Raw genomic sequence first — 23,748 nt, 5'->3', positions numbered from 1 at the left:
GAATGGAGACATGGGTTGTACAATCTTTTGGTAATAAATCCAAGTTGCAACCGCTGACAAAATGTGATGTTTGAATTCATTGCCAAGATTCATGGTTATAATAATTGTGAAACCTAAAATCCCAATTTGAAAAATACTAATAACATTTTCGATTAATTGTGCAGAGTGAATATTACATGTAAGCCTAGAGTCAAGGCATGTTTAAATTTTGGTCTCATTTAAGGTTTTAATCTGTGCTGGTATGCAACATGGGATTCATGGAAAAACATATTACAAAGACACATTTATGTGAAGAAAATGCCATTATAATAAATGTTTTATAAGATTGACTGACTTTGTTTGGATTTAAAAAGTCATTTTGGGGCAAGGGTACACCCAAAGTGCACATTCAAACTGAGAACAGGCCATATCTGAAGGTTGTATGTGAAAGAAAACCAATTGTATATGAAAATAGCATATTCAGAGGCAGAGAATAGATGTGCTTCTTTCTGTGATACAGAGACATGAAGGCCCTACATTTAGTCCCCTGAATTTACCTTGAACCACACTTAGTATGGTATACTTTTAATATGTTATTTGGATGTCCCCAGTGATCACATAAAACCTTTAATGATTACTATTGCAATTGTGCTCCTTAGGTGTGCAATTTCCATTAATCACTTGGAACCTATAGTGTCCCTATTCTGGGCATATAATAGGCTAACATTTGGCAAAAATAAAAGATCTACAAACTCACAATGTGACAGTTGCGTAGATTAAAACAAATAAGGGGGCAAGGTAGACCCCCTAATGACACCTGGGGGATCTTGGTCAACGTATATGGTTTAAGTGGTCAAGATGCTTTCGATTGTGCCACTAGTAGAAATTCAGAAGAATATTCATTTTCATACCAAGATCCTTAAGCCTCCTTACGAAATATAAACCAGATAAGTCGTTGGCTAGCTAGACACAAAGACATCTAATAGCTGCCCCTTTCCATCTAGCTCCCTGAATCACAGCAGATGCTCAACATACTGTCAAAAAAATAAAGGAATAAAGCCCATCGTTTAAGTTAAATCAGGCCGCCATCATTCACATTTCTTTCAAGAACGTGTGGTCATTTTATCCTACGGCTGTGAATCCATAGATGATCAAATATTTTGTTTTCCTACCGTTCTGTTGCACTCACATCACTTCACTGAATTCCATTCGATTCTGTAAGCCATTCAAGGTTTCCATGGATATGACCAACTACAGTAGATAAACGTTATAACTTATTAACTTGATTGTTAATAACCTCACTCTGTTATATTAATTTTAACAGATCATTGTTCAAAATTATTCAGTATAAATTTGCTTTATTTATTGATTCATTTTAGCTATATATTTGGGCTGGGGGTATATACAGATATCAATCACACAAGTCAAATGCAGATGGGATTAACATGCAGTGGGTAAGATGGGGTTGATGTTTGTTTTTCCCCCCTCATTACCTTTAGATGTTTGTAAACCAAACTGAAAAACTGTGTCTGTAAGAAAGTTGTACAGTATGTAATGTTCAGAAAAAGAGAAAATAATTTTGACACAAGAAAAACAAAACAGCAAATAAAGAAAAAGGTTTCCAAAAGAAAAGAAACAAAAGTGTAAAGAAATAAAAAAGGCAAGCATAGTTTACAGAAAGAATAAAGTGTCAGTGATTGACGCTTCGGGTGTTTGTCAACCAAAAATACCCAGAACAAATATGGTAGCATTGATTGAACAATTACACAGACAGTGTTGAAATATTACACTTACGTCATAATAACCAAATAAGTAGTAATATACAGTATATATTATATATACGTGCTAGTATAGTTATCATTACAGACGTGATATTTCTGAGGTGTACAGTAGTTGTCCTTGAGTGTTAAGGTATCTTCTCTGACCCTTTCCTCAACTTAACCAATAGAGGGGGAAAAGTGCAAAACTGACCACAAATCAGCATTTAAGGGCTAATTTGCCCTACACGGGTCATGTGATGTCACGTGTGTATATATATTTATTTTTTTCAAAGCAGGAGTTTAACCAGTGGTCAGAACATCACAGTGAAACATTGCTGGGTTTAATGTGACAGTATACAGTATGTTTTAGACAGTGCAGCCCCAAAGGATGCTTATAGTAATAAAGTTGAGCAATACAAAAGTCTAATTGTAACACGCTCAAAATACACCATGTCATCTTGTTCTATGGATTGAACATGAAATGGACAAAAGGTGTACAGTAACTACAGTACATCAATCACAGCTGGGGTGAGTTTACTTTCCATTCAAATGATTCCAAATCTAAATAGAAACTGCTGTTCCTTAGCATTCATTAGCATTATTTCTTCATAGGTTGGACATACATTTCTCAACCTGGCAAAAGCAATAGTTTAACTGAACCTTAAAAGAATTGAGAGTGAATTAACCCCAGCCTTGAAATGGACACAAAACTGTAGTGGCCTGATGAACTTTAACAGCAGTGACCACTGCAAACAAATATGAATCTAAACTTGATACATTTCAATGTTGTGGAGTATTAAAATCTTTTTTTCAGGTGAAAATAATCAACCAATGTAAATGAGCCAATTTATTTCCTGAAATGAGTGACTAAATCTTGAAGTAAGGCAAATCACTGCATTTAACATGTTTTTAAATTGTCTTCTTATGTGAAACAAGTTACAGTGAGTTGCAATATAAACACATTGTTTTATTCACTGGCACAGCTCTTCACTTTTTAAGTAAAAAGATTTTAAGACTGAACACATGGTTTAACTGTTCAGATGGACATTTCTTTTGCACTGCACTTCAGCAAGGACCCACAGGTGAAGAAGCCTCTCACAGTTAGCACAGCCATGATCACTCGAGCATGCTCAAGACAACTAAAACTGGGCAGTTTCTGAGCTCTGTGCTATGAGGACAAACAAGAACAGGGTCATGTGGTCACAAATGCTTTAACTGGGGGGGGGGGGGTCACAAACATTCACACTAAGCATTTTGTTCCAACCACCCAGATTGGACAGGGTGTCCACTGTTAAGTAAAAAAAGATTCTCCCAACCAAAGTGATCTCGAATACTTGACTGGCCCTGAGCTGGCCGTTACAAGTGCCTTCGTTCATAGGGAGGTAAAAGAGAGTGGACCGAAGATTGACTGCTGTGCAGGATGTCAGAAATGGAAGCTCCTGTTGCAGTGCTTTTACATAATAAGAGAGGAGAGAAGAAAGCTAGTGTGCATTGTCTGTAGTCATTTCTACTCTTTACTCCCTTTCACTCCAGTTTTATTTTTGCATTCAGCACACTGGAATTCTACAACTTTCCCATTTGTGTATGTGTGTGTGTGCGCGTGTATTTTCAATATAGTCAGCAATATCAAACAGATTGTGTCTTGTCAATTTCCCTGGTTATGTCAAGTACATTTTCAACCCTCTGCCCCCTCGCTACCCCTGACCCCCTTCCTTCTTGAGCTCATGTTTTGGATTTGCATTGAGCAGCCTTGAATTGTATAATTCCATGACTTGACATGCATATGTCTGTGTATATATATATATGCGCAAACGTGTGTGTGTGTGTGTGTGTGCTTTTTCAGTCGATGGGAGGCAGGAGAGCGTGTGTATGGGTGTTGAGATGGTCGGGTATCCCCTACAGTATTATTTCAGGCTGTTCAGTGGGTTGGGTCGGGTGTGTATATGCATGTGTGTGTATGTGTGTGCATGTCTACAAGTATTTCTCAGTCCAGGGGTGGACAGGAGGGTAGCTCACATCTGGCTGTTCAGCAGTGAGGAGTTTGGGTGTTTCTGTGTGTATTTTCAGTCCAACAGGGTGTCCCTCACATCTCTGGCTGTTCTGCAGTAACTGGTTGGGGTCGTGGCTCGGGCGACTCGTAGCGTTGGTGGAAATTCCTTTTCCTCAGCTTCTCTGGGGCTTTCCTCCACAAGACAATCTCCTAAATAGAGAGAGAAAGAGAGAGAGAGCGGAAATCAAACAAAGGGCCATACTCAGAATCTCAAAGGGAACTCTTGTGGCAGGCAAACAGAGTCTACAGAGGCTCTCTATGAGAAAGCAAGAACGAACATGATGAAATGAATGCAGAAATCTATAAATGTATACTATATATAGTAGCCTGTATCTGACATGAAAGGATCAGGAAACCCATCATATTTCAGAAATACGCTGAAGCCAGGTAAAAAGAAAACTAGTCTGCTTGTCACAGATACAGCTGCCTGTGCAACCATTCAACAACCTACACAAGAACCTGAGTTATAAAAAATATTTAAATATTTCTGCCTGTTACCTGCTGTTTGAAGTATCTCCTGTCCTCTTCATCCACCAGCACCAGATTAAGGAAGTAACGAACAGAAAACTTCTTGTTGACATCCCTCATTGTGGCTGTGAGATCATATCCTGTCAACAGAGGGAGCAAATACACAATCAAACAACATAATCAGCCTTTCCTGTTTGTTAACTGCATCAGAAAAACTCCTCTCAATGGTGATGTTAGTTAACAAATCCCTTTTAAAATCCAACAGAAAACACACAATATTGTCATATTATTTATTTCACTAAAGCATAATAATTTAAGGCCCCATCAAGCATTTGGTGATTTTAGATCATACATTTAAAATAACATCTTCTTAAAGTGCTTTGCAAATAAGATAAATTCCTACCTGCCAGAAACAGCCTGATGGGTATGGATTCTCCTTTAACTGGAGCTCCATCCATGATTTCATACTTAGCAACCGTTTCAGTCTCTGTGGTAGTGCTGGGACCTGGACAAAATGACAACATCACTGGATTATTTTATTTGATCAAGATAAAACAGAGCAAGTCTTCATTCCATGAGCTTTCCACTCATCAACTCGAACTCATAAGCTCTGATCAGAGGGTAGGGAAACCTGCAATTACCCTGACCACAGCAATGCAGGGCAGGCGCTCCTGTGTATGACCGTTAACAAAATAACTCAAGATGTACAGTAGGCTGCCCAAAAGAGTTGACATCTTCACTAGCTTATTTTCCTGCAACCAACCAGCATCTCACTGCGGGCTGTGCACTCTTCATTTCTCGGTTTCTTATTCGTTTTCTTTGCATGTAAGCAACTGAAGTAATACCACCCCCACTGCTTCATATAACTAATTGCAATGCTGGCTAGGAATTAAATGTGCGCAGCGGGCTGGTAGCTGATCATATAGTGCATCGACCACATGCAGTGGATGTTCCAATTCCTAACGCGTTCCAAGCGTTTCATGTCTTTCCCCTCTCTCTTCACTCTTCTTCTTCTTTCAGCTAAGGGGTCGCCACAGCGGATCATCCGTTTCTGTTCTCTGCATCTTCCTTGGTCACCCCAGCCACCTGCATGTCCTCTCTCACCACATCCATAAATCGCCGCTTTGGCCTTTCTCTTCCCCTCTTGCCTGGCCCGATGTACCCTTCATCCCTCCTCCACACAAACTATGACCTTTTTGTCATTAACACAATTTTCAAGCTTATGTGCACCATCTGTTTGTGCTTTTTAAGACTTGGAATTTGTATTGTTATTTGTCTGTGTCACACCAGATTGCTGGTAAACAGACAGTTTCTCTCTCCCAGTCTATTATCTGTCACAAGGCCATCTTATAAAGTCTAAAGCACTCTAAATGCTCTAAACGCTATTTTCACTATTATGGGTCCTGGGCAAACATCTGATTTCTCTTTTGGGTCTTGAGCTAAAAAGTTTGGGAACCACTGGTCTAAAGAATGCCACTGCACTCTAGTTCCAATGCAAAGTTTATTTGAAAGTAAGCAACAAGCTGCTGTCTTCAGGGTCAAAGGTGAATACACTTTCAACTTAAGCTCAAGTGTACAGTGGCATTCTTTGTATAAGAGTTGATTCTCCAGCCTGACCTTACCAAGCCGGAGGCACCACGGTGGATTCAAACTCCTGACTCCGTGGTGGTGGGCTGCACCCCTCGAGTACCCGATGTTGTTGATTTAGTTTCAGCCTTAACAGATTGGTGTTTTCTTATACCATAGCTGGACGGCTATTCCAGAGATCCGTCGTAATGATCTATACCTGTGTTAAATATACTTTAACTAAGTGTTAGCAAGTTTGACATATACAGCTATCTTGAGTCTTACCTATACCAGTAATCTCCTTCTTAATGAGCTGCAGTTCCATGTGTTGGATTTTGATCCTGACCAGCAGGAAATAGATCTTTCCTACGATCACATCCTTAAGATGATACCTAGAAAACAGACAATTAAGAGAAAACCAGCTCAAACTTTAAATCCTTAAGCTCAGACTAAGGATTCACTGGATCCAATTACATTTGTAATTCAGAGTTGGTTGAGCAAGATATGAAATGACTCTTTCTTGGAGTAAAGCAATACTTACTTTGACTTGTTGTATTCAAACTCAATATGCAGACAGTCTTCTATGCCGACCTCCATCTTGATGGAGTTGTTGACGTCTGGGTAGGTGGCCAACTGGTGGACAATCAACTCATATTCCTTCACTAGGTCAGACAGACGACGAACTATTGTCACCCTTAGAAAATACCTGGGGGAGAAACACATACAGAAGCAGAAACTTACATTATATGGCTATGTCACACATGTAACCATGCAACACTATCTACAAACCAAAAACATGAGTAACATCAATTAAAATACATATTATGCCAAGGACCAAAGATCTTTTACAACGGATATTCGTTCCTGGTGCAAAAGAACATACGCTGTAGTGAAAATATTTCAGATAATTTTTAGAAACACCCCTTTCATCCAAGTTTTGTCTGAGACATGGTGCTGAGAAACATCTGTGTGGTTGCAAAGGCTAATACTATACCTGAGTCGGACATTGGCTCCAGTATAGGACTCATAGGGCTTCTCCACCTGCATGAACTCAAAGTCATAGCTCCTGTTCTGGGCGAGCTCACCAGGCAGAGCTAGTTCCTTCACCAGGTCCACAAACTCATGGGTGTTGCTTTTATCAGAGAACAGCTCTGCAACAAAGCAAAGTGTTTATTTGTTTATTTTCAAAGTGGAAAGCATTTCCATAAAACCGCAACAGCAATAAAGAAATGTTAACTCCTTAAAGACTTAACCACTTGAACCCCAGCATACATATTCTGGGGTGAACATTAGCCAAAAATAGCCATCTACTGCGACACCTTGTGAGCTTGTAGATGGGATATTTTTAGCAGTTAACTAACACTACCATACTGATTGGTCAAAATAACATGTATCAACACAAGTTATGGATTGCAGCTTTAAAGGCATGTGTTAACATCGCTTCTTGTAATAATTTGTACAGTACAAGGATAAGTAAATGGCACAACTTTACATAACCTAGTATCATTGCACAGCTCTAGGAAGAAAATACTGTGATTTTGTACACACAGCAACACATTAGAACCTAGACCAAATGTCTAGACCAAACTTGTCTTGACTCTTGTATATATTTTGGAGTATCTATCCCAGACACTGGATGAGAGTGTTATGTCCATAGCATGACATCCTACAAATAGAGCTTAAACAAATCCTATCAGACTCAGAAGGCCCCCCACCCCCAAGATTTCATGGTCTTTCCATTCATCGCTAATGCAGATTTTCTATGCAGTAATTCTAGCAGAAAGTGGGTTTAGCTGTACTATGGCAAGCTGCAGGCTGCACATGACAAGCACATGTTCTATTTAACAAGAGTAGCCAAAAGAGGAAGGACACCCATGCTATGTGGCCGAGGTTTTCGTACATGAAGTAAAAATGCCACTGCTTTATAATGATGCTCAGTGAACACTGCAAACATTGCATGCCAAAAGTTATAAAATAAAAGTTATAAGTTATAAATTAGTTATACATTCAGATAGCACTGAGGTGGAAACCTTTAACTATGATATAATATTAACATTAAGTTAACATTAGGGCTGTAACAAATCAATATTTCCTCTAATCATTAAACCGTTGTGTAATATAGAATCTATAAGTTGACATTGACAAAACAACAAACACATTGATTATTTTCCCGGTCTCAACGACCATATATACTTTGTTGATCGGGGTCCCCCAGGGGTCTATCCTTGGCACATGTCACGTTGCGACGTTAGCTTGTAAATATGCCATTTTTGCTGAATATTAGCCTATTATGATTTATGACATGCACGGAATAGGGGTACAAATGGTTCAAATGCTTAAATGCCTCATCCTGTGTGGTCATCACATCAACTAATGATCTTTTCTCAATATTTTCTGAACTATATTCTGAAAGCACCAACAGTCATCCCGAAAACTATGTAATATTATCGATATTGAGGTATTAGGTACAAAACATTGTAATATTTCATTTCATCAATACCGACCAGCGATATTTAAAGATAGGTCAAAGCAATGACACTTTTTTTTTGCCGTACATATCCATCCATATTTAATTGTAATACATTTTCATGCCTTCTCCATTAACTTGATACAAGTAAACACAATGACCTCTTCAAGACATGCCACACAAACAAGCCCCGATCACCTTCAATTTCACTGCATTTTGTACCTCTGCTGACACAGAGAGCCTGGGAATGAGGTCAGTGGACAATAGACCATATGAGTCACTATTAGAATGCAAACTGTCACTGCAGAGGAAAGAGAGACGATGGCAGTGGCTCAGGAGCAGTGTTAATTTTGACAGCAAATCTTTATTTAGTTTGAGTCAGTCTTTTGAATAAAATTCCACTTAGTTTCAGTCATATTTTAGTCATCTGAAATGTTTTAGTTTTTGTCGACTAAATATCAAGATTATAGTCGACTAAATCTTTAGTTGATTTAGTCAACTAAAATGTATTATGGCAGTGCCTTGATGGCGTCGTAATGGCTGATTTTACACTTACACTGAAAATAGCCGATCTACAAGCTCATAAAGCGTCACAGCGCGCCGCGCTGTGGCTTGTAGATCTGCTATTTTCAGAGAGCAACCAAACAAAATGACTTCTTTTAGTTCTACAGGATCTCTTCTCCACTCGTCCCTCACTAACATTTTAGTCTAGTTCCTGGGTCGATCCCCGACTCCTCCTGGTTGAATGTCAAAGTCTCCTTGAGCAAGACACATCACCCCCAACTGCTCCCGGTGAGCAGCTTGGTGTCTCGCATGTTTTTCTCCGCTGTCCGTATGCAAATATGTGTGTGAGTGAATGGGTACATGCTTTGGAGAGAGGCACTATGTAAATGCAGCATTTGTCCAGTGAAAGTGAACCATTATTTTTATTTGTCAATACAATGTATAAACATAGCACGTGTAAACGTTCAGACCCCTAGTTAATACGGTGTTCTTCTAGCACTTTCTAAATCCATGTAGGAAGAGTCAACTTTAACACATTAAAACCGAGAAAGAATCCGTGGCATTTTTTATTTTAGCGTTGGCTATTCAAAAATAGCAGATCTACAAGCTCACAGCTCACAGCGTGTCACTTCGTGCCACGCTTGCGATCTTGTACATCTGCTATTTTTGAAAAACCTTGAAAGTGTTGAAAAACTACTGATTTAGAAGGCATTTGTAGAATCGGCCTCAGGTCTTAATGGCTTAATGTCTCTAGGATGAATGCATGGTGTGAACTCACCTATCTGTCCAACAAACTCGATACGGATGCCTTGGTGCTCCAGTCTCTTTCCACCCTGCTTCACATTCAGATTCACCTGCAAGGACAACAGAAACACAAATCTCCAAATCCAAAATACCTCTCTGTCTTTGATCACTCCCTCTTGTCACACAAAGAGATAATATAACCTGGTCTAGTCTGATTAAGATTTCTCAAAAACTCTCACAGCCCACGTCAGTGGGTTTCTGATAATGTTACCTTCAGCACTTAAAAGGGCAAGACCACTTTGATAGAGGTTTGGATTGTTTAGTTACCTTGCCATGATGCAACTCCAAAAGGTGGACAAGAAATCAAAAATAATTGCTCCATTGATTAGAAAATGATCATTCAAAATATGCTCCTCATTGACTTAAAGACGGGGTGCCGTGATTTTCAGTGATTCCCCCCCCCCTAAAACATAATCATCAGGTATTATGGTTATACTAGGAGGACGTTTTTTTTCAAAAAGGTATACAGAAATTGTTAAAATTATGTTTTTATGTGGACACGCCTCCAGTTCATTAAGTATACCTGGTTCTCACCTTAGCACCTCCTCCACCACCTTAGCACCACCCACCTGTCTTAGTCCCTCCTCCTCCTCATGCCCACACCTACTGTGTTATGATAATGAGGGGGAGGGTATATTTTTACTATGTCACTAAAGGGCTGTTTTTCTATTGGCACGTTTGACCCTCAAGGTTTCAGCCTCCAACTCAAATGACAATATAGAACATCACAAAACCCAGTACTGTTTATTTTTTAAATAAAAATGATAATATCCTGTTGATTTTACTATTTTTATTAGGAAGAAACCCCGGACTGGATCCGCGGATCCGGAAATATTCAAATAGTAAAATCAACAGGAAGTTGACATTTTTATTTAAAAAATAAACAGTACTGGGTTTGTTGATGTTCCATGTCGTCTGACAGGTGTGTGATTTAAATTTTAAGAAAAAGTTTTCGTAGAATAAAAGCATATTTTGCAATTATGATAAATAACAGTTTAAACGACTAGTATTTAGTAAAGGATTAGTAGGGGCAGCACTGTTTAATAGACTAGTCGACTAGCCGTGCACATCCGTAGTTCACATGAGCAGCACTGTCGTTGGCGCTGTATGCACGTGGCAGTGTGAATAGCACTTTGATCGGTGTGGAGACAGAGAGGGACAGAGTAGAGATACAGACCAAACCTGTTTTAGACGGATGCCCCTTTGGAATCTTGCTCACTAACTAGCTCATGAGACTTTTGCAAATTAAAATGTTCTTCATTTCCCCAAAGCACAATTAGGATCAGTTGAATAGTGCTGAGGCCCCAGGGGCCCACATTCAGAACCACTGTAAGAGCCAACATACTGTACCTTCCCAGACACCGACTCTCCATCATAGAACAAGTAGTGTTTCTCCACTTTCCCATCTTCTGTCTTCAGCTCAGCTGTCTTCCTGTTTTCAGCATCATTCAGCAACACATCTATCTCACATACCGGCCCAAACAAACCCCCCAGGAAACTCTGGAAGAATAGAAAAGAATAGAATAGAATATTCACTAGCATGTGATCTTACAGAAACAAACAGACATCTCAAGACACATAAACCATGTATATACACACACACACACACACACACACACACACACACACACACACACACACACACACACACACACACACACACACACACACACACACACACACACACACACACACACACACACACACACACACACACACCTATAATCCTCTCCAATATATAGTCAGAAATATATAATCAGAAATAACATTCTGTACAAGATCAAAACTGGGATTGTTGCCTCTGACAGTCTGAGTCACCAACAGCATAATGTTGAGTCATACTGTCGCTACACCCTGCCCAAGCCAGTTATTATTATAATTCTTACTGTCTGTCACTGTCAGTCTGTATACCAATACGAAAATCACCTCCATGCCCACACTACTTGTTTTGGGGATAGGCTGACAAGCACATGCATGCTTGAGCAAGCAGGACAATACCAAGATGAATTACTTGATTGTTCGAATCATACATGATTGATTGACTAGTTCACCCTCCAAATATTCCCAAGTAGTGTCCAGTTTCCCCCCAGAAGAAATCCACAATGAATTCTCTCAAGTGCCCAGTATTGGTTGGACATTTTATATAAAATACATACTATTTATTAGAGGAAGTATTCATTATTGGGGGCTTTGGATGGGGGGGGGGGTTCTGTCATTGTTGTTGTGTTAGTCATTGTGTGTAAACTATAACAGGCTCTGGGGGAGCCAAGAAAAAGAGTCCTTACTTTTTATATCATTTGGTTTGTGGAGTGAAAGAAGAGCTCATATATGAATTCAGAAAAAAAGGTAATTGAAGACAACCAACTATATGTAGGTGACCCCCAGATGATTGCCACTGGGTTTGCATAGTGGCTAAAGTGCCATGCTGTTGCTGTACCCATTAACATCAGTCAGAACCCTAAAACACCACAATCAATGTAGGTGGTTGTGTGGGCTTACTGTAGATATCGATTAGTCATTATCTGAGTCACTGCGACAATTAATAATCCATAAGCAAAAAAAACATCATTTTTATGTCAACTAGCCAACTCAGCCATCAGCCCACATACCGTACATAATTGTAATGCAAAGAACAGCTGGCGCACATCATGAGCTACTGTGACAGATTCATTAGCCAAATGACTAAAGCCCAGACAGTCAGTCAACTGCATAACACATTCATTTGCTGTTGTTTGTGACCATTCGCAACTTTAACTAGCATTGATGATGATACCAATATGGAACAGTACACTTAAGACATCCATTTACCAATAACAAGAGGGATTAGTGCATTAATGACAGGCTCTAGCTAAAAGCAGACGGCCTGTGACTCTGTGTGTGTGTGTGTGTGTGTGTGTGTGTGTGTGTGTGTGTGTGTGTGTGTGTGCTAGCTGTCTTTGCTACTTACATTACCAGTCACACCACAGCAGGACGTGTTATTAAACACTACCAAGTGAAAGTCACAACTATAGTGTCAATGAGTGTTAGAATACGAACTAGCTGCTCTGGTTATTATTGGTTGTTGTTTGTTTCGTAGACTCACCATGTCGGCGGTCCAGACAGTTGAAGCTAACAGTTAGCCTCCCCGTTAGCCCAGTGTGTTGCTGTCTGACAAACAGTAGTGAGATTTACTCTCATGTGACCTCAGTCATATGAGAGGGCGGGGCCATGGGCGGAGGCTCTGTCAGTCATATGAGTGGGCGGGGCCATGGGCGGAGGCTCTGTCAGTCATATGAGAGGGCGGGGCGGAGGCTACGTCAGCCATATGACAGGGCGGGGCGAAGGCTCTCCCTCTGAGCAGAAGTAGGTGGAAAGACTGGTGATGCGAGGTTAGAGCAGAAGCACAACTTCAGGGATAACATAGTGGTTCTCAACGTGGGGTCCAGTCCAGGGATCCCCAGGGGGTCCTTGAGGGGGTTCCAGGGGGTCCCCAACAACATTTTCAATCAGTTTTACCACTTTAAACCTATTTGATGCTTAGGTCTTACTCTTAAGTGGTTCATCACAATAATAATAATCATAATCATGATCATAATCATACATACTAATAATATCTAGGAGCTAACAAGTATTATAATTCTAGGCTAATAGTCTATCTATCCAATTCTCAACTCTTGACTCAACTCAACTTGGACAGGACGTCCCTTTGACAACTGTGAGCATCAGTTTGTAGACTGAACCCTACTGATTTGGGTGAACTCACTGCCTTTCCTCTAGCGCCACTCTCAGGCCAATACTTGTTTTCTGGTGTTTTTGTTCTGGTCTAAAGCATATTTTTACAGTCTATGGTCAAAGACACAAGTTTTTTATTTATTTTTTACTTTATAGTATTTAACTTTTCCCCCCTCTTTTGCTGTTGTTTACAATATGTCTATCCATTCTAGTAGCCTATTGATAATTATTTCATTTATCTTCTATTTCATTTTATTTCTTTATTTCAAACCCACAAGTGAGAATGGGGAGCTCTAATGGCAATATTTAGTTCCCAGTTGAGGCTATAGCAGCAAGCTAATGCTGTACTGGAGTCATTCATCATCGTGCATTTGTTTTGTCCCATTCATTCCTCCGCTCAAATAAAATTTGTCTAAATGATTGCCCATATATCATCAACATGCTTGTTTTTCTTCTTGGCAGATAATATTAAAAGGTCCACACCACTAGCAGGCTGCATGGATCCAGCCTATTAAAAGGAGTAAGGACTGTGGTAGACTGTGTGATCATGGATGAGATAAAAGCCCTGTGGTATAATAACTGTGATAAGGGAACCAACAACAGGAAGTCTTACAACTGCACGCAGTAGCAAACACCCTGCACAACATGTACCCTAAAGTGTGAAACGACTACTGAATTTGTGAAAACCGTTTACATTCAATTTTGTTGGTTGCATAATGCACTAAACTAGACAGACGGACCATAAGCTAGACAATATTGTAGGTGGGGACTGTAAAGACGACTGTTGTCCCTTCACCCCTGCTACTTTGCGAAAGAAGACTGTTGATCATAGTAATTCCTTAACATCATGGACAATGTCTCTTAGAACCAGGAACTTAAACAAGGCAGCTTTTTCAAAACCCAAATGACATCAGCATACTATAGCAACGGTTATGATCTTACCCCACCATTACACATTTTTTTATAAATGATGTTAACATTCATGTCACTTTCTCCCAAATGTGATCTGTACTGTACTGTATGTATTGTTGTGTACTGTATAATTGTATACACAATTATACAGTATACAAGAAACCCTTTGAAATATGACAACTCTACGGTTAAGAGGATGAAAACGTTTTTTTTTATTGCATTATCGATCACACTCCTTTCTACTCAAAATCTACAAAGAGGTGCAGGATGATAATTTGTCAAGCTGATGAACTGAACTCAGAATTTACTTGATAAGATCCAGCAGTGTTTAAAAGTATTATTATGCTGATACATTGAACTTGCATTGCAAACACATTCCCTTTATTTTGGAAAAATAGATTACACAATCCATTTATCAATATTAAGTACTGCAATAAAAACATTTCTACTTTCATAAATGTACATGTACAAAGCACTGGGCTACAATATGAAAGCCACAATTCCAAGCTAACCACTCACATTCATACAGATATAAAACTGTAGGCACATAAGGGCTAATTCAAAATTCAAATCCAATTTGCAATTCACTTCACTAGAGCATTCTTTCAATGAAATATTCCTTGATATTAAACACAGGCACAACACACAACGCAACACATTGTGAGGTTATAGATCGGCTATTTTAACAACAACCAAATAAATTATATAGGGTTTGAGTAGTAAAAATACTATCTCATGTCAAAAGGCATTAAATGCATTATAACTACTTAAGCCCTATATACTGTACTTAGTCATACGACAAATTGTGAAAATGGCGATATCCAAGTTCACAAGCTGTCGCATCATGACGCCTGGTATTTTTTGCCTATAATGGACTCAAAGGACTCAGGTTTTTGCTTGTAAGGACATGCCCAAAATAGGGACACCAGGTTAAAAGTGGCTAAGGCCTTTAGTTGACTGCATTATCACTGAAATGCATTTCTGTCAGGAAAGCAGCACTTTCAAGCCCCTTTCTACAGCCTCCGGAGTAAAGCTACGTAGGCTACATTTAATTTGCTGACCACGTAGCATATCCGGAAGGTACATTATAAAACATGGTCTCATCCACCTATGTGGGAGAGGCAATGTGATTTGCTCATATGAAGGGTGAGTTAGATTCATTCTATCTGGGATAGCAGGGTAGTGCAGGGGGCTCTTCTGAAAATAATAGCTGGAAGCCACTGCTGCACACAATGAGCAAAGTATAGAAAAAGGCACATAATTTTATTGCACAGGTCAAAGCATATTCCAAAACTTATATTATAAAATGAATATTCCATTATATTCTTTATACAACATCCACCAATGGTGAAAGAGAATACAGGTAACAACTTAAAATCCAATAGCTACATAAAGTGTATGACTTGTTTTTGAAGGTACAGGCAGGGTTGTATGGATCCATGCCTCTGCTTTTGACATACCCCCCTCTGGCCATTCATTGTTATCACTGGTGGGGATATGCTTTATCTCTGCTTTTGGTAAATGTAGACTGTCTGATATATTTGTTTATTTTTATGTTTGATAATATCAGAATTTAACAATTTAATTAAAAAGATATGTTAACTACACTAACACAGGCGGATTTGTCCAAATTCGTTCTTTGAAAAATTTTAACAAAAGCATCAGCAGCAGATCTACAAGCTCACAACGCTTTGCATCGCAACAAGTTGTGAGCTTGTAGATCAGCTATTTGTCGTACAAAGAATATAGGGATGAAGTGGTTAAAATCTTTCTTTTTTTTTTTTACAAATCTAACCCTGGTTACTGGGCTATTTACTCTCAGTGGGTCTTTACGGTTGTTCCTCTGCTCCTAAATAGCTGTTGCCTCATAGAGTCTCAAAAACAACTAGCAATTGCCTGAGGCAATTTATATTGTTTATACTCTGTAAAGTCCTCAGTATTAATTTCATTCATTTCCATTTGTAACTCTGAGCATGTAAATTAACACTGAAGGTTTTACAGTGTATTATTTCTTAATTTAAAAAAAATGTCTTACTTCACTCCATGAACCGTGTGTGTGTGTGTGTGTGTGTGTGTGTGTGTGTGTGTGTGTGTGTGTGTGTGTGTGTGTGTGTGTGTGTGTGTGTGTGTGTGTGTGTGTGTGTGTGTGTGTGTGTGTGTGTGTGTGTGTGTGTGTGTGTGTGTGTGTGTGTGTGTGCGTGCGTCTCTCTACAGTAGTAGGTTCTCCTCCCTCAGTTCCTGGGCTGCTGGCATTGATGCTGGCATTGCTGCCCGCCCAAACACATCTACAAGTGGAAAACAAGGAGTGTTAATTGAACTATGAGCATGTACAAATGTAACCAAATGGACCTACTTGTACACTCTCAGAGTTACACATGGATAAATTAACACTGAGCACTGTGTACTACAGTATGTACATTTAAATTTGCATGGTTGTCAAGCAACATCATGGTACTGTAGTAGAAACATTAGATTCAACATCGGCAGGTTGTGTTTGTTGTCGATTCATTCTTGCTTCATAAATGACATTCTGTATGGTGTAGAAAATGTGAGAACGTAGAAGATAGTGTGATACATAGACAATGGATAATATCTTACGTACCTCGGTTTGGCTCATTCACCGTCAAGGACCCACCAGAACCAGCCTCAGGCTCAGATGCCCGGTCTGCCATCCATGGATAATATCCATCAGAAGAACCCTCAAATCCACCAGAACCATCCTCTGGCTCTGTCGCTTGCTCCTCATCCTCCTTCACAGGCTCCGCCTCTCTAGAATCAAAGTCGCAATTGAGTATAACGTGTAAACAGGGATACTCATACTTGTCCCATATTTGTAATAATAACCTGTGTTTCCAGTGATTCATGATCTTCTTCACCAGTCACACTGAGGTTTTGGCATGCAGTGTATGGAGTGATACACTGATAGGGGCTATGCATACTGTAGTATACTTCATTTGGTAGGACTGATTTGTTTGTTATGGCTCAGTTAACGTTGTAATCGGCTGATTTGGTTGAAACAGAATGTTCCGAATGAGGGGATCACAAGGGAATCTCTAATGGGTCTAAAGCCCTATTCGGACAGTTTCCCGATCGACAACTAAGATACAGTACAGTGTCATTAGAGACTGCTCGATGTTTATGGGAGGGGTCCACAGGAGGAAAACAGGGGAGGTCATATAAGTCCAGGGGAGGACTGGGACTGGAATCAAACAAAATTATGTTTATCGTTATTTGGTGGGTGAGGATCAATAATGTTTTTAGTGTGCTCTGAAGCAGGCAAACCGTCTATAAGAGGGTCAGTCTGTTGGTTTGTGTGTATGTATCTGTCTGTGTGTCTTTGTGTCCGTTGTTAATATTACAAACTGCTGGATCTATCAGCGGCACATTTTTTCAATCACTTGGGGAGGGCCAAGAAAAATATATGTATCACCCTAACTCTCACAGGGAGGGTGATGCCTTTTTTCCCCAGAGCATTTCAAAATCATTCAGTGACCCCTCATTCTAAACGATCCCTTACTAACATAGACTTTTAGACTTTATTGTCCCCAAGGGAAATTCCTATCCACTGCATATAACAGAATAGTTCATACAACAGCTAACAATAACAACATTTATAACAGACAGCAGTACACACTTGCTTGTTCAGCGAGGCCTATTATTTAAGGCGGTTATGGCATTGGGTATTGGGGTTTCCCAGCGAGGACATCTGTCATCTCATGTAGCCATTTGGAATGGATGGGATTATCCCTGTAGGGATTGCTGTAGTTTCTCCCCAGTGTTATGGAGGTGGGAGTGGCTAGCCTCTGGACGTAAGCGTCAAACATGGTCATGTGATGAAAACATTATCCCATAGCAGTCAGAACATTGTTTTAGAAAAGAAAAGTGTTGAATCACATAGGTTTCAATCTGGATGGCATGAAGAGTTGTGGCACATTGGTAGGTGACCGGGTAGTGCGTCGAACATATAATCTCTAGGTTGGATCCCATCTATTTGCACTCGGGTTTCTGTCTCTTTACTATCATATCTCAATGAAACAAACACTGACGAAGAATTATCAGAGTACTCCTGAGTTTGATGAAAAACAATAGGTAATTTACGTTGGAATTTCTATGTCTATGATAGATGAAATCACAAAATCTTCCGAGTATGGGTTTAAGACACCATTTCAAGTGTAAGAGATCACATTTGCCAAAGTCTGGTATTTGAATTATTTATCCCTGTTACACATAATCTGTTCGTTCTCAGTTCTGGGAATAGGGCTAGTAGTCTACAGTTAATTTTATAGACGCAGTTCACAGGACTGAACAATGGACCAGAGCAACAGGCCATGAGCCGTCACATCCCACTTCCTCTCAATACTTCCATCTGGCTTCCTGTTCATGGCAGGCTACAATTTAGGGGAGCGCTACTGTTGAAAGTCTGGAGTTTTTAAGCACTTATAATGTGGGAGGAGGTCTTATACGGTGTAGGTTTAACATGTTACAATTAGATTAAAGAGAGAGAGGGGGGGGGGGTGAGGGATGGAGGGGGGGAAAGGGAGGGAGAGTGGGCCTATTTCACTCATGCAATAACCCGAGCTGATGCTGGGTACTGAAACCTGAACATGTTGATCGAGGTGTTGCCAGGAGAGCTGATTTTCTGTTCCGTTTTCTACTTTTATCTAATCAAGCAGATAATCTTTAAAAAGGCCTTTTTTAACAATATGCTGTGAGATGGAGGAGTTTGATTAGAAGAATACATGCCTGGGAAGTTCCTCTCAATGTTTTTGTGTTTTCACACATACAGAAAATGTCAGCGTTGTTTTTACCATGCAATTCAAAATGTGCTTTCTTAAAAAACAAAAGCAGATCTACAAGCTTAGCTCATACGCTCACATACGATGCAACAAATTGTGAGCTTTTATATCGGCTATTTTTGCCATTTGTCGCATGACAAAGTACATAGGGTTTAAGTGGTTAATTATCTTCTTGAAGAAATACGTTTATAATCTGATGGCAACAGAGTTTGCAATGTCTACTGACACGAACATTTTAAAAGGAAACTGAGACTTTGCTAAAAGCGTGATAGTACACAGGCTTCCTCAGCAGTCACACACTCAGAGAGAGAGAGAGAGAGAGAGAGAGAGAGGCAATGACAAGACTTGTCAGCCACGTTTGAATCCACATCATCAGTAAAATTTACTGTATGGTTTTCGTCTTTGTCTGACTGGAGTCCTCAACCTGGGCTAAATTCAGATCTAAATATAGTTGTTGAAGTCTTTGTTGCTGGCCCTGTTCCTTAAGAGTGAAGTTACACTTGAGATGGATGTCTTTTACTTGCACAGGAGACTCTGCCTATTCTTTTTCTGAGTACACACATTATTTATACTGATGTTTTTTGTTTTTTTTGTATTCTTATTATTTATGTAATTGCAATTTCGGTTTGTACAGAAAATAAATGTACCCACTCTATTACACTTGTAAACTTGTGATGTTGCAATTAGGGAAGGGAAGTTGAATTTGAGATTACCAAACCCTTCACTTTCACCACTACCTAGCTACACATTGAAACATGTGTAGGAGTATATTGCACAATTGCAGATACTTTGTATATTGCACATCATTGGGTCATGTAGATTTGAAGAAGTTTTGTTTTTACAATACTTTTTCCTTTCAAAACATCGAATAACAAGATCATGACTCGTGAATCGTATACTTTTAATCTTCACATCTGATAAAAAAAATGGGACAAACGTAAAAAATAAAGCTTGAGTAACTGAAGATCTCCTCGGGTAACAAAGTAACAGCTTTCTGATCACAGATCAGTGTGTAAAGGCTACCTCGGTTCTACTTCTCCCTCCATATCCTGTGATCATTATCTCTGACTCTCGCATTCTGTCTTTCTCTAACTTGCTCTCTTTCACACTATACTGTCCCCCCCCCATCACACATGTCTCTCCCTCATAGTCACACACACACACACACACACACACACACACACACACACACACACACACACACACACACACACACACACACACACACACACACACACACACACACACACACACACACACACACACACACACACACACACACCGCAAGGATCTTGCTGACCAAGGTGTCAACTCCAGTGCAACGTCAGTGTCATTTAGCTCTGTGGGTGGCTGTGTGCTTTCATCTGAATACATACTGTACTCACTAAAGTAGATGCTTTGCTTTTCTGGACACATTGTAACAATGATGGAGGAGATCAAAATACAAATACTGCCAAGACACTCAACCGAGCCAATTGTCAGTGCACTGTAAAACTCTCAGCATTCATTTAACTTTGAGAGTGTAACAACTGACCCAACCTGGACCTAAAGCCTGATTTATACTTGCATAAGTTGTGCACCAATGTCTCATACGTGCAACAAAGTATAAATCAGGGACTACTAAGTATAATAGTTATACTTAGTTACTATAGTATACTTAGTTACTAAGTATGCAAAGTAGCCTATACTAAAAGTATGAATCAAGCACCAGAGGAAGCAGCATCAGACAGACACCTACGTGTGCACCAGGCCAAGCTTTTTCCATCACAGGTACACGCACACATACAGCACATATTCAGACACACACACAAGTACATACATGTAATCTGCAGCTGCAGCAGGCAGTCTGGCTGGCAGGTCTGGACTCAGTTCCATCTCTGGACTTTGGTGCTTGACACAGTTGGCATTACCCAGGCTGGGGTTGCACCTCAAAAACATATACCTGCCCGTAGGAGGCGGGGCTCCTAAGAGATGGACAAAGAGAGAGAGAGAGAGAGAGAGAGAGAGAGAGAGAGAGAGAGAGAGAGAGAGAGAGAGAGAGAGAGAGAGAGAGAGAGAGAGAGAGAGAGAGAGAGAGAGGGGGGGGGGGGGGGGTTCAGTTTAGTTCAGTTTACCTTCTTTTTGTGTCTATTTGTGGTTTGAGTCATGCAACCTTCCATCTAACTGACCAACTCTGAAGAAATGTTCTTGGGAAAGACATAAGCGTGTCCCCGCACACACAGACACACACACACACACACACACACACACACACACACACACACACACACACACACACACACACACACACACACACACACACACACACACACACACACACACACACACACACACACACACACACGAGATAAAACAATATTTTACAGTTGGCTACTTGTGTACATTTGATACATATTATCACACTCACATGATAAACATTCAAATACAATGTCCTGGCAACTCTTCTTCTCCTAATTGAGTGAATAACAGCATCATGGACATTTGGCCAAACTTTAAGGCATTGAAATGATTGTAAAATGATCTATATAAAAATCTATATCAATTTTATAAATTAGCTACTTATTAAATTATGATGAGTAGCATATTCATGAGTCACTCCCCAGTCACTCCCCTGAAGGCTGCTAGTTTAATTTGCCTCTTTGAACAGTTTTCGACATATTCAATAAAAAATGAACCATCGGATAATTCAAGGTTAGGCAATTAGCCAATTGGTTAAATTCATTAATTAGTTAATTATATAACAAACCCATATCGTTCGTGATGCTGGTATAGGTTTGTTCTGATGAGATATAATAAGCTCCCCCTATAGGAAGCTGTGAAGCTGATGATTACGAAGATGAATTAGGTCTACCTTGAACATAGCCTACGCAGCGCAGTATAGCCAACCACAAATTAAATGACATCACAGGACATTAAAATGTGCTGTGAATGTGATGCTTTTCGTTTCGTCTAAACTCAAGTAGCTAAATTCTATCTCCCCCGCTCTTGTCTACATGAAAACGACCAGCGAATTACGAAAATTACACTTGAAATACAATCTGAATAATTGTAATGAATAAACATCTTGAGTCATGACAACGTTGAGGATTAAACTGTGAAACAAGTCTGATCGATTTGCCAACTCAATACAGCCTATAACTTTGGCAATGATATTTCTGCGTCACTCTCCCATAGTCCTACTTTCACATCCAAGTGTTGATATGGCCAAAAGCCAAAAACTCAAACAGTACAAAATGTTCAAGAAGACAATGTTCAAGAACAAATTGCGTTTTAAACAAAAAAACAAACAATTTTCTGTATAAAATTCACTTGTGGGTGTGTGATTAAAATAACGATCGTTCATGACAGACGCACAAACAGCCTACAGGCTGCAACACATAGACCTGTTACTTATAGACCCTACATTATGTGAAAAAAAGAAAAGAAAAGAAAAAGTTAAAACTAACTTTAAAAGTCCCTTCAAAACATTTTCTTGAACTACTTCTGTCGGGTAATATTGATATGAAGCACGCCCCACATAACACGGACCGTGTCGTTAAGGAGCGTGTTAATGACTAACTTACCCAGACCGTTATTCAAGACGAGGCACAAGACAGCGAGGGACAGAATCATCTTCATCTTAGACATTATTTTTATTCCAAAAAAAGGATCAGAAGAGAATATAGGCCAACAACACGCCAAAAAATAAAAACCCCTCCTCCTCTAATGGATGTTTTCCCTTCTGTTGTGTGGGGTGAAATATGCTTTCTGTATAGCCTCACCTAACTGCACAAACTCCCCCTAAAAAGCTTAAAGCTCAGCCCCTCTGATGCGTCAGTGTTTCCTCAGATCGTCTTCATGGGAGCTGTGTTCCGTCAGCAACGATAAGGTGGCAACAATAAGACTTCCGGTGGACGATCTCTTCAGAATAAGAGTACCCTCTAGAGCAAAAAGGAGCCATTGAAAAACGGTTAATTTGCACATTAAAACTATAAATTAAGCATTTAAACGACATATTATGTTTCTATACAACACATATTATGTTTCTGTGTAACAAAAAGGTATTTAAAACATTAATAATTTATATAAATGGATAAATGCTGTTCAAAGGAATGCATAGCCTATACAAATTGGACACTGGACAGGAGACGGCTCCGCGAGGCAACACTTTGGACATACGCACGCGTTCAGGGAGACCTCCTCTACAATACCACACTCTCCGCTAAGCGGGAGAGGTGTAAAAAAAAGTGTGGCGGGCCGTCCAGTGAGGTCAGAGGTCAGAAAAGTGCCACTTTTAGACAATAGTGGGCGCTGCACAGGAGACGGCTCAGCGAGGCAACACTTTGAACATACGCACGCATTCAGGGAGACCTCCTCTACAATACCACACTCTCCGCTAAGCGGGAGAGGTGTAAAAAAAAGTGTGGCGGGCCGTCCAGTGAGGTCAGAGGTCAGAAAAGTGCCACTTTTAGACAATAGTGGGCGCTGCACAGGAGACGGCTCCGCGAGGCAACACTTTGAACATAGGCACGCGTTCAGGGAGACCTCCTCTACAATACCACACTCTCCGCTAAGCGAGAGAGGTGTAAAAAAAAGTGTGGCGGGCCGTCCAGTGAGGTCAGAGGTCAGAAAAGTGCCACTTTTAGACAATAGTGGGCGCTGCACAGGAGACGGCTCAGCGAGGCAACACTTTGAACATACGCACGCGTTCAGGGAGACCTCCTCTACAATACCACACTCTCCGCTAAGCGG

The 23,748-nt window shown here is 40.0% G+C and overlaps 2 protein-coding genes across 2 annotated transcripts; both read right to left on the bottom strand.

The window, feature by feature from the left end:
• Positions 1 to 1,317: 1,317 nt before the first annotated feature.
• On the bottom strand, positions 1,318 to 12,768 carry vps26a (VPS26, retromer complex component A). Its single transcript, XM_084057379.1, has 9 exons — positions 12,681 to 12,768; positions 10,949 to 11,098; positions 9,573 to 9,648; positions 6,818 to 6,974; positions 6,365 to 6,529; positions 6,109 to 6,215; positions 4,661 to 4,762; positions 4,288 to 4,397; positions 1,318 to 3,939 (listed from the first exon to the last, which is right to left on the bottom strand). Exons 1-9 carry the CDS (start codon positions 12,681 to 12,683, stop codon positions 3,823 to 3,825), a joined length of 987 nt encoding a protein of 328 aa, XP_083913505.1. The 5' UTR covers positions 12,684 to 12,768; the 3' UTR covers positions 1,318 to 3,822.
• Positions 12,769 to 15,868: 3,100 nt separating this feature from the next.
• On the bottom strand, positions 15,869 to 22,810 carry srgn (serglycin). Its single transcript, XM_084060465.1, has 4 exons — positions 22,581 to 22,810; positions 20,837 to 20,981; positions 16,824 to 16,990; positions 15,869 to 16,506 (listed from the first exon to the last, which is right to left on the bottom strand). The coding sequence occupies exons 1-4, from the start codon at positions 22,642 to 22,644 to the stop codon at positions 16,430 to 16,432; spliced, it is 453 nt and encodes a 150-aa protein (XP_083916591.1). The 5' UTR covers positions 22,645 to 22,810; the 3' UTR covers positions 15,869 to 16,429.
• Between the last annotated feature and the right edge of the window lie 938 nt (positions 22,811 to 23,748).

The sequence above is a fragment of the Gymnoscopelus microlampas genome, assembly GCF_963454915.1.
Source record: "Gymnoscopelus microlampas genome assembly, chromosome: 1".
NCBI lineage: Eukaryota > Metazoa > Chordata > Actinopteri > Myctophiformes > Myctophidae > Gymnoscopelus > Gymnoscopelus microlampas.
Note: the sequence above shows the minus strand (reverse complement) of the source record. Positions and strands in the feature narration are given on the sequence as shown.